Source organism: Entelurus aequoreus, linkage group LG24 (genome assembly GCF_033978785.1).
Source record: "Entelurus aequoreus isolate RoL-2023_Sb linkage group LG24, RoL_Eaeq_v1.1, whole genome shotgun sequence".
NCBI classification, from domain to species: domain Eukaryota; kingdom Metazoa; phylum Chordata; class Actinopteri; order Syngnathiformes; family Syngnathidae; genus Entelurus; species Entelurus aequoreus.
Genome location: NC_084754.1, coordinates 12,873,773 through 12,886,287, shown reverse-complemented (window position 1 = coordinate 12,886,287; position 12,515 = coordinate 12,873,773). Strand labels below are relative to the sequence as shown.

Genomic DNA, 12,515 nt, shown 5'->3' with positions numbered 1-12,515 from the left:
TATTTGATATTTTACGGTAATGTGTTAATAGTTTCACACATAAGTCGCTCCTGAGTATAAGTCGCACCCCTGGCCAAACTATGAAAAAAACTGCGAGTTATAGTCTGAAAAATACGGTAATTCCGATTGTTGTTCTTCATTCCAAGAACAAGAATCGTTCTTGGAATTGAATTGTAGTAAGACTCACTGACCTACTGAATAACTTTATACACCGTACTTTGGTCTGGTGTCTGTGCCTGTGCAGTATTTACTTCCAAGATAGCTTCTCCTCATCATATTTTTATGCATTACTTTGAAATGTGTACCAGAAGAACATTCATTATATGTTCGTGATCTGCTGAAGTTTTGACAGCAACATGATTATTCCTCAAACTATTTTAAACAGTTTTTAGCTCCTGGGAAACTTGATATCTGGGTTAAAAGTTGGTGGTTTTGCGGTTTGTTTGATTGTGACTGAGGTGACTTCCTGTCCTGTTGCATTGAGGGGCTGTTTGCCATGGGTAAGAGCCCCCTGCTGAGGAGCCTTGTTGACTGAAGGTTGCCAGGTTGGAATACCGTATTAATGTTTACCGAGTTTAAGAGCCCTGCTTTCAAAAAATCAAACATCCTTTTGGCAACTCCGGTGAACGTCTCTTTCACTTGAACTGTATTTATACCGCAGTTTTGTTTCAGTAAAACACTGCCTGAAATGAACCATTGACAACAGTCTGTGCTTTTTCCTCCTTGCTTTTAGAACTTTGAACTTACAGTGTCCTAACAGTTTTTGGTCGTTTACTGTATGTAGGGACCACCCATGAAGATAACTTCCTCTTTCCTCTGCAGAAGCCGGCTGCTATTTTTGCAAAGGGCAGTTCACTGTGTGATCTGTGATTGTTCTAATCAAGCTATGAATCATGGCTAAACATTGCAAATGTACAAGCATATTCGCCATTTTTCTTCCGAAGAATCAATAAAGTAAATAGATAACATCTACAACCATGGTTGCAGGACATGTTTTGAAACACAAAGTACTGATGAAATATTTCAAAGCAGATTTTTTATATTGTGATGCATGCGGTTTTATCTTTTTTTTTTTCATTTCAAGAGGCCATGCAGTTTGAGCCAGGCCCAGGTAGTTTTTTTAATGACGCATCCTGTTTACTACGTTGCTCTTGGGTGGGATCTGGCTCCCAGATGGTTTTCCCAGCTGTGAAAGCTCCACCAGGAACGAGCATTCGGATCATCTCGGGACTGGTCTTAGAAAAGCAGAAGAATTTAACAACACCAAGAGTGCAAAGAGTTCTAATTGAAAAGGAAATCCATACTTTGGGGGTGCTTCATATAATCACTCATGTATGCAAAGAGTGTTAAAGCAGACAGTGCTATCTATCAGCAGTACTTGATGAGCGCTAACCCTTGGGAGCGAATCAGAGAGGCAGTGAAAGGCTCAGCACCTCCCTGCTTAATCATCTCGTCCCTGCAATGTCTGTTGTTCCTGATAGTCGGTGCAACACTGCAGTGTTTCTATCTGATCATCTTTCCCTCCTGGTCAGCGGCCCTCATGTTTACGTAAATGATACTCCACAGGAATGCTTCCTGCATGCCAAGATGGGACTGTCTTTCCTCATCGCTGGCATTCGTGTGCGTGTACAATTGTGTTTGTGCAGGAAGGGTGCTGTCCTAACTGACTGACTTTCTTTATTTTGACAAACACGGGGGTGGTTTTGAGGCCGCGTCAGGTGGCGAAATACGGTTTTCTGTGGCCACAACATTAGGGACAGATGTATTATCTATTGAGAGCCAATAAAATAGCTTGCTAATTGCTATTTTAGCTTTGTGAAAGTCTTGTTACAGTGCAGTTCAATACCACTGTAAAAATTTAGGGCTGCAACCATCAAATATTTTAGTATTAGAGTCATCTTTCGGTTAATCACGTAATTGGATGAAACACACTTTATAGCCTCAATGTGTATTTTAAGGGTAATAAACAAAATGTTGTCTCCTTGCCATAACCTTCATTATTTGTTTTCTAATAAATACACATCATCTTTATTGAAATTGCACTTTAAACATGTGTGCATTCTTAAAAATAAAAACACACATCACGACGCCCCCACACTAACGCTGTGTGAAAATTGTGTGCGCATATTTTAAAGTTCAAGGCACCCCAAATTTGTATTAGTAACACTCAATGATTAATCAAAGCTTTTTTTCTAAACGATTAATGTAAATTGCAGTTTCTTTTAAAAAGGGAACTGCACTTTTTGGGGGGGAATTTTGCCTATCATTCACAATCCTTAAGAGGGACAAGAATGCATGTGTTTTCTATTTTTATGCATTCTAATGTAATATACTGAAAGTACAAGGTCGCTACCAATGCAGCTAAAAGGAGTAATGTATTGCGCCCATAAAGCCCTTTAAAAAAACATCCAAAAGACACCAAAAATACTCCACTTACATCTCGTGACCTGAATATTTACTAAATATTAGCGATGCTGTTATTATAAGCGCTGACATTAAGGAACTATCTTAAGCGGTGCGGTGATCACAGAGAGCTAACTAGCTTATGCAGCTACTGTGTTGACATACTGAGCTACTGCTGCTGCTGCATCGCCTCTCAGTTAGTAAAAGCCAATTCTATATTGTAAATCATGCCTATGTTTGATTCATAAAATCTGTTTAGCACACATCTTCTAAAAGTAGTAGCTCATCCTCTGTATATTCAGGCTCAAAAATGTTCTGGATCATCATTTGTCCCAAAGTAGTCGTTGTTGTCTCTCATGAGGTCTGCCATGAGTAGTAGTGTTGTTGTTGTTGTTGAAGGAAATAGCAAATCTTGTAATGCGTCAGCCATATGCTTAAAATGACCAACATACGTAAATATTATGTTATTATGAATGTGCCTGTTAATACATTACATAAATACTTACAGTGTATATATACAATGTTGTTGAATTTTTTTTAGAGCTCTTTATAGGCAGAATAAAGCAAATCCCATTACCTGCTTTGTTAGCTGACTAGGGATGCGACGGTAATGTAGATACCGCGGTATTGCGGTTTCAAAATCCTCACAATAATGCCGTGACAGTAGGTGAGTGTAGCTTTTTTCTGGCACTTTTTAATTTGCTGGTCTGAAAATAAACTACATCTCCCAAAATATTCTGCACAGTACGGGAACGGCAAGGTGGAGGCTTGGAACGTCATAAAGGACAGAAAAAGAGGAAGCATGTGGGAGAAGAGTGTTCGTAGTAGAGAAATAGATATTTTTTTCTCCCGGACATTTCATCAAAATCTGTCCATAACTGTTTGTGTTATGTTGATAACAGGCAAACTAACCCTGGTGAAAACATAACCTCTTTGGCAGAGGCAATAAAAGTCTGGATACTCCAAAGCAAAGTGCGTGCTTCATCCTGGGCACTTTCAAGCCGACGCAGATCCGGTCACCGCGGACGGTGCGGAGAGAAGCGGGAAACACTGCACACTGTGGGAAATACGAGTAATATGAGAAGCTACTCGATAAACCACCTGGAAAAAATATTTGAAGCCAGCGAAGTGAAACAAAAATTTGTGAGGTATTTACATTATTAAAAATATAATTGTCACTTAACTTTTCTGACTATCAGCATTTTCCAAAATGATATGGAAAATGTCCATTGCAGAGGACACTGCTTCTCAGAAAGTAAATGTTGAAATACATTAAACTGAACATTATTGTTTTACACTGGATGTTTATATTGTCACTTTAAAGACATTCAACTGTAGGTTTTTTTGCCTGTAAGTTCTTTGATTGAAGATTAAAGATTAAGATTAAAGTACCAATGATTGTCACACACACACTAGATGTGGTGAAATTTGTCCTCTGCATTTGACCCATCCCCTTGGGGAGCAGTGGGCAGCAGCGGCGCCGCGCCCGGGAATCATTTTGGTGATTTAACCCCCAACTCCAACCCGTGTTGCTGAGTGCCAAGCAGGGAGGTTATGGGTCCCATTTTTATAGAACGGTGGGATGTTCCTGCACTATTCTTTAAAAATACATGTTAGTATAGTAAAAAAAAATTACTAGAAAATTTGAGCATTATGTTTGTGTTCAATTACAGTAAGTATGTTTGTTTATCCTTAAGATTCCTGCCTCTTTTTACACACAATGGCATTTTTACCAAGCTTTTTTTTGGGGGGGACAATACCACAATAATACTGTACCATGGCTTTTTTACCTTGATAATATCGTAATGTGAGATTTTGATATTGTTACATCCCAATAGCTGACTTTTGCTAGCGTTTATTTAAAAGTTAGAAAAATGAGTGCTTGTCTCATAAGAAGTGTGAATGATGGGCAAAATTCCCCAAAAAAGTGCAGTTCCTCATTAAGTCTGTCTAGGGCTGCAAAGATTAATCGATTACATCCATTATTTTGATTAGATAAAAGCTTTTTCAATGCATCAAATCGTGACTGCACGGAGTGCTCTGAACTTTAAATACGTGGACTGTCAAAACGTGGACCTTGGGGTGTTGTGTTTTCCCGGAATGCAAAGGAAAGTTGGCGCGGGCAAGGCGTGAATGTAAGTACATATTTTATTTTAAACACTAACAGACTACAAAAAAAGGAAGCAAACAAAAGGCGCGCAAATGGCGGAGAAAAAAACTTGACTAATGAACAAAACTTGCACAAAGGCAGAAACTATGAACAATAAACAAAAACTTACTTGGCATGGAACAGCATGGAAACTATGGCATGGACCTATGGCTTCGAATGAAAGGTAGCAGAGGTAGAAAGGATATCAGAAGTAGCATGGTATGATAGGATAATGTCACCAGAACGATCAGCTGAAACAGACAGGCTTAAATAGCAGTGACATGATCAGTGACAGGTGTGCGAGTGCAAAGCGTGAGACAGGTGCGTGACATGACAGGTGAAACTAATGGGTTGCTATGGTGACAAAACAAACAAGAGAGCACAAAGAGTCCAAAAACAAAACCGAACATAACTAAAACCAAACATGATCACACAGACATGACATAGACATAGTTTCAATATGGCGCACATGAGAGCTGTGGTGTCTGGGTGCCGTGTTTTGTTTTTGTTTTTTTAAATTAATGCACACATGTTAAAAGTGTGTTTCAATTTTGATGATGTGCATTTATTAGAAAAAAGAATGAAGGTTATGGCGTTCAGAAAAAAATAGGCTATTAAATGTGTTATATTGGATTACTCGATTAATCAAAAAACTAATCAATTCATGACTTGATTATTAAGAAAAATCGATCGCTGCAGCCTAAGTTCTGTCACTGTTATTGCAAATATCGTTCCTACACAATATAAAAAGCCCACTTGTTGTTTGTTGACCGCATTCATACACATCAAGGAGATAGTTTCATAATTTTCTGTTGTTTTTTTTTGTATTAAGGGAGCCTCTATACTCCCATCACCTTTTATTAGCTTGATAAATCACCTCTGTTGTCAGTCAAGCCAGGGAGAATAATTGGATGTGGTTGTCGCCCTACGTGATGGATTATCAGTCATTGGGGATTAAATTAACAGATAGCGCTCAGACATAATGGTTTTTGTTTTGCATTTTAAATTGCCTGGGAGCACAGCTACACTCTGTAGGTTTTTATAGCTCGTCCTTTTGGACTCCACTCCCCCACTCTATGCAATTTAAGCTTAATGACAAATGAACATTAATAGGGCTGCAGTCCTTTACAAGTATTAAACATATTCTACAAACTTTAAGCGTATACTGACCCTTGGGAAAGACTGCGAGAGTGATGCGGTGACATTAAATAGCATTAGATACATGAATCTATCGGACAACTTGGACAGATACGCAGCATAAATTCACACTGAGGAAGAGACAAGTGACCTGACAACTTGGTCAAACGGTGCATTCGACTTGCCTGATGCAAACTGACGTCTGTGACTAGTTAGCAAGGATACTAACACATTACAGCAACTACCTCATCCTGACTGGATTTTATATTTCAAATGAGAATCTCAGAGCAATCCCTTCTAGAAGAGAAACGGATGAGAACCTAAAGAAAAAGGAAACAGGGTGTGCGCCAGTTGCTTGCTGGTAGCAATGTTCCCTTGCGTGTTTGGCCAAGCTTGAGCAATTTAACTCCTCACCCCTTTCTTCATCCTCCCAGACCCCTCCCTCCCTTCTACTTCCACATTATCATAATTGTGTCCAGAACATGAGGGGCCGGGGAAGTGATCATGTCATTTTATTTACACCCTGCTTGGCCCTTTTTACAAACAACATGCCTCCGACTGCCAAACGGATTGGGGCCCGGCGACATCTTTTGATCAGGGCTGTCGGGGCCTATCAGCCGAGAATGGCAGGTAATGGATACCCAGTGACAAACCAAATCTCTGGGAGGACAGAGAGTGGGCCGCACCTGCCAGGTCTCCATTAGGCTGGCCAGCACTGTGTGGCTGCCTACTGACTTTGCCCCGAGGGCCCAAATCAGACCAGCGCCAGCCTCATGGATGTCTGGAGATTGGCTGTTAGCACTGGAAATGAGAGTTATTTCTGCTATGACATTTTTGTTTAGACTGGACGTGTGCGTGTGTGTTTGCAGAGTGGATTGGGAATGCAGGATTTAGTCACGGTGTTTGTGTGTTCAAATGCAGAATTTAGACTTTCTGAGCAAACAGCTTACACTCGCAGCTTCTTTTATAGACCATTTGTCTTAGTTTATAATACCTGTCAAAAGACTTGGTTGATATTCCAAATGCTCAACATTTGTTTTTAATCCCAAAGCTAAACAATTCAAATGAAAATATGGAGGCCCACTGTTAGTAATGGAGTTTGGCTTGAGTAGCATTCAGTTTTATGTGGTTCCGTCCCAGCATTGAGTACACTCAGTAAACACTGAGTGTAACATTTTGCTTGAATGTTACGCTCATAATCCCTTCTTTTTTTCAATGAGATCCGCAATGTTGTGTTGCAACTACAGTACATGGCCTTTAAAACCTATCAACACTTTCAAAACGAAAGTTGCATATATTACCGAACTCGCTTCAGTCCACAATATAATGTCTCAACATAACTTTAGCATTCCTGTTTTGCAACTCTTCATCATGCGCTATTGCAAGCGTCTGTAAATGTGTGTGATCAGAGAAAAGGGCAGATGAAGAGGCGTCAGACATATTAACTGACAGATGGAGGTTGATCCAACTCATTTATTACCCCAGAGGAGAATGCCACAGTGAGATTGGGCTTCATTAATTTCAGATTTAGTTTTCATTTCAAGCTGTTGCGCCCTGAGATAAATAAAATGGTGCATTATGTTTTTGCCAAGATATTTCTTTTTTTGTTTTCCTCCAATACAGGGAGTGAAAAGAGGGAGGCATAAGTTCCATGTGGCTGGGGTAGTATATAAATACAGGCTCGCCTAGAGGAAAATAACACCTCAACGGTTGATGAGGTGAAATGGGATGACTGTAATTTCTCAGCTCAGCTTTAAAGGCTCCCACACAGATGGCTCATTTATCCCGGGGAGTCCTCGGGCACACATTGCAGAGAAACTTTTTTCAGTTATTTTAACACAGCGTGTTGACTCCTTGCAATTTTACTCATCTCGTTCTTTTTCTCTTTGTTTCCATTTGGCCTGCAGCTTATTCTCCCGAGGAGCTGACAAAGCACCCTGCAGAGGATGAGGACGCGGAAGGAGGCGACCTGCCCTCAGCCCCTCAGGATGACCTTCCCATGAAAGATGAGATTGTAGAGGAAAGCGTCGGTCTTGCCAAGGACCAAACATGTGACCAGGAATCAGCAGGGGCTGCAGAGCTGTCAGGACAAGAGATGGACAGCGAGTCACATGTAAGCGAGATCAGTGATTGTCTTTCAGACTTTGACAGTCCCTCTCAAAAAACCGAAGGAAACTTGGTCACAGCACCTCTAAATGGCGACACTAAAACACCCCCTATAGGTATGGACACCTTAGAACACATGAAGGCCATTTACTCCAGCTTCCTGACCAGTCCCCTTTGGACACCTATGAATTTCAACACAAAACAAACACAGGTGCCCCCATCGGCATCGACGGAAAAGCCGACTCGCAGCAACAGCACTAGTAGCAGTAGTAGCTGCAGCAGCAACAGCTATGACTGGCATCAGTCTGCGGTGGCAAAGACACTTCAACAGAATCCTACCCAGAGTCGTCACACTGCCCAACCTGAGCCTAGCCTCTTCAGCACAGTCCAGCTCCACAGGCAAAACCCAAAGTTGTTTGGTTCAATCTTTACTGGGGCCAGCAAGTTCCGCTGTAAGGGCTGTAGTGCCGCTTATGACACACTGGTTGAACTGACTGTTCATATGAACGATACAGGCCATTACCGTGATGATAACCAGGATAAGACGGGAAGTGGTTCAAAGCGCTGGTCCAAGCCCCGTAAACGGTCACTTTTGGAAATGGAGGGGAAGGAGGATGCCCAGAAAGTTCTAAAGTGCATGTACTGTGGTCACTCCTTTGAATCTCTTCAGGACCTTAGTGTCCACATGATCAAGACCAAACACTACCAGAAAGTGCCTCTTAAGGAGCCCTTAGCCCCTGTGGCTACGAAAATTATGTCTTCTAAGAAAAGAGGACTCGTTGGTTTAGATCTGACCCCCTCACAACGTTCTAGAGAAGGAACCCCCAAAACTAAGCACTCACATTCAGACAGAAATGAACCCTCTCCAAAACGGTCCTCTAGCCCCTACACAACCTCTAGTAACCGATACGCTCACCAGAATGGTGCTAGCTATGCTTGCCAATTTGAATCCAACAAATTTCAGATCCTCAAATGTATGGAATGTGGGAGTTCACACAATACTTTGCAAGAGCTGAGGACCCACATGATGGTGACAGGACACTTTCTGAGAGTGACCAGCTCTGTGGGTAAGAGAGGAAAACCGCTCCCTGAGGCCACCTCCCCCAACCCTGTGAGAGTAACCACACCTACAGAACCAAGAGTCCAGTCCGTCCCACTGGCACCCTCCACCTTCTCTCCTCCACCTCTTCAAACCACTACAACTCCTCCTGCCATCTCTCCTCCTATCAAAGAGATCAAACGGGAGGAGGTTGAGGAGGAGTGTACAAAGCAAGAGGCTCCTGGAAATGAAAAACAAGTTGTGGTTTCAGTCAGGAAGGAGGAAGATTCGGAGGAGGAAAAATATGATATATCAAAGTACAGCTATCTTACTGAAGAGGACTTGAAGGAGAGTCCTAAAGGAGGCTTGGATATTCTCAAATCACTAGAAAACACAGTAGCTTCAGCTATCAACAAGGCCCAGAGTGGGAATCCGAGCTGGGGCGGCTATCCTAGTATCCATGCAGCCTACCAGTTCCCTAGTGCCATGAAGCTCCAACAGGGTAGCATCGAAAAGAACTCCCCGATGAAGTTCTTATTTAACGGCAGTGACGGAGTGTTGTCCTCCCTTGCCAACAACCAGCCACTAATTAGCCCACCGCTTACACAGTCTTCACCCTTTCCCAGCAACAACTTCCAGGCAATGGAGGACTTAGTGAAAAAAGTGACTGAGAAAGTAGCAAAAGTAGAGCAAAGAGTGAAGCGATTGTCTCCCAACAAGGACAACCATCTCTCCCCCTCCAAAAGTGAGGCTGGAGGATTGCATAAGGGTGAGGAGGCTGACTCACCTAGGGAATTAAGGGCAGTCACCCCAGCCTGTAGCGACAGGGGAATCCATAGCGACCGAGCATCCCCGGCAACAGAACCCAAGAGAGAGATAGCAGTCAAATCCCCGCATGCCTCCGCTTTAACATGTAGCACCGCCATTATCACTGGCCATACTCCTCCAGAGCAGCCCTTTGTCAATCCTCTAAGTGCTCTTCAGTCAGTAATGAGCATTCATTTGGGGAAAGCAGCCAAGCCCTCCTTGCCAAACCAAGATCCCCTGAGCCTGCTTTCCAGGTTCAGTCAGAGCATGGCAGAGAGAGCCGCTGTAGCGGCCCCTCCCCCACAGAGCAAAAAGTCTCAAACTGTTGTTGACAATAATTTTTGTCAGACCAGTGATGACCAACCTATGGACCTCACAAAAGGGAAAAGTGAATCTGTAGCCTCTGCCCCCTTAACGCCTTCTTCCACTGCTTCCTCCATCTCGCCCTCATCTCTTGTCACCCCCGCACAGCTAACAGTGGTTTCTCCTTATACATCAAACAGCCCTTTGCATGAGAACGCCCTGTCTGATATCTCAGACATGCTGAGGAACCTGACACAGTCCCAGCCCGTCCCAAAACCTGTCTCTCGATCACGGATGACAGATAAAGTTGAGGGTCTGGTCTCTACCTGCGATGATGATGACGTATCCCTGCATGGCCACAAACGCAAGGGGCGCCACTCCAGCTGGAACCCTCAACACCTCCTTCTCCTACAAGCGCAGTTCGCCTCAACTTTGAGGCAGACATCTGAGGGAAAATACATCATCAATGATCTTAGCCCACAGGAAAGAATGCATGTCTCTCGTTTTACAGGTCTCTCGATGACCACCATTAGCCACTGGCTGGCTAATGTCAAGTACCAACTACGAAGAACAGGCAGAACTAAGTTCTTGAAGAATTTGGACTCTGGTCAGCCTGTATTCTTCTGCAGTGACTGTGCCTCACAGATCCGGACCCCAGCAGCATATGTTGGTCACCTGGAAGCTCACCTTGGCTTTAGAATCAGGGACCTGGCTAAGCTTTCCCCCAAACAGACTGTCAGGGACTCTCATACTTTCACCGAGAAGCTTGCACCCGTAGAGTCGTATGTGTTGCCACAAGATGACTGCAGTGGTAACGGTGTTGTCTACCGCTGCCAGCTCTGTGTCCGTAAATTTGCCACTAAGCATGCCATCAAACTCCACCTCAGCAAAAGTCATGGGAAGTCCCCAGAGGACCACTTGTTGTATGTGTGCGAACTGGAGAAACACTAGTGTGCGGTCAGCAGTTGAAAAACTGGATGAAGTTCTGTATACTTTGTTGAAAACAACAAATATAAATTGTGGTATAATGCACTAAGATGCCAAGAACTACTGTTAAAAATGTCAGCACAAAGAGTTTACGTCTATTCGGCCTATAATGATTTTGGGTTTCTTTGTATTTACAAAAAAACAGATTAAAATTTACTGTACGTGAACGATATTCTGCCCAATTCTTGTCGTCTAGTTCACTTCACGCTCATCTTTTGGTGTCGGAAGACAAAAAGTACAAACTAAAAGTCAATAACTCGAAATGTTTCAACTATATCGTATTTATTTTGTATTTTTGTGTTGTTTCTGGTAGACTGCATGATCAGCTCTTACATTTGTACAGTTTTGTCCCGTTCTACCCCAATTTTATCATGCCTCTTCTAAATTGGTAATTTTATCTCCTTAAAACAACCAAATGCTCGAAAAAGCTCTTTAAAAAATTTGCCAAACAGCAACATTTTTATTTAAAAAAAAAAAAATGCCTAAGTGTAAATTTTGATATTCGAGCTGATTGTAAACCCCCGTTTGTTTTGTCGTTCACGACTGAATGAGAGACCTGTAGAAATGTACATATTGTGTATATATGCTTACAACTTGCTGTTTAAATTATGCATACTTGTTATATTTCTTAATTTAAAAGGACTATGACTAGCCACTGGTGCAGAGCCTTGAAGAATAATAAAAGGACAATGTTTTGCACACTAGTTTTATAAATGTTATTTGATAAAGAAAAAAACAACTATGTAAATGCCTTGTGCTTCTATTATTAAACTGAATTAATGCTGCAGAAAACCTTTGGTTTGTTTCATTTTTTTGGTTAAGATTGGGCTACATCTGGATTGTCAACAGTATGTTTAACCTCACATATGAATGGAACTATGTTTATGTTGGAGTTTGAATGCACATTATCCTAAGCGTTTGTCTTGCAATGCTACAATTCTGTCTGATTTCTTTGTCGCCACATCGGGCCTGGCTAGGGAGGTGCGGGCGGTGCCACTGCCTGCAAGGCGTCTGGCAGGTGGTGTGTGCTGCATGTAAACCACCAGATGTTTCTGAAACGAGCCACTGGAGGAGGAGGAGGAGGAGGAGAAGGCAGGCGGGCTGCAGCAGCAGGCGGAGTGGGCTGATTACCACGGGGGCTTGGGTGCCATCAGGAGCCCCGGGCACAGACAGCAGATCTGGCACACACCTGTACTCCAAGACTGTACCTTTGGAAAAAAATAAAGGGGATGCTGTATATGCGCGCTGAGACAAGGTGACAGTGGTGCAGAATGCACTGACAGGTGCTATTCCCTCAAAGCACACATTTGGATCTAACAATATTACTGGCAGGTGTTGATGCTATTGGAATAGTCCAAATTCCGGCTCAGTGCCACGTAGTTAGAAAAGTTTCGGTGTTTAACTGCAGCACCCGTGAATGAGGACACTGTGTTCTTTTTTCCTTGTCATGACTGATTGACTGACTGACGTGACGGACTCGGGCCTGGGAAGTTATCTGGTTACCATGACGACGGCCATTTGCCCAGCCTCTAACCCCGCTCGCTCACTCAGCGGAGGACAGCTCGAGTGCAAGCACACCCATTT

The 12,515-nt window shown here is 42.7% G+C and overlaps 1 protein-coding gene across 1 annotated transcript in view; it reads left to right on the top strand.

Moving 5' to 3' along the window:
• Positions 1 to 11,708, top strand: part of tshz3a (teashirt zinc finger homeobox 3a) — a 29,708-nt gene extending 18,000 nt beyond the window's left edge. The window contains exon 2 of the mRNA XM_062036155.1: positions 7,597 to 11,708. Within this exon, the coding sequence (XP_061892139.1) occupies positions 7,597 to 10,895 (3,299 nt within the window). The 3' untranslated portion in view covers positions 10,896 to 11,708. The remainder of the gene's footprint in view (positions 1 to 7,596) is intronic.
• The last annotated feature ends 807 nt before the right edge of the window (positions 11,709 to 12,515 follow it).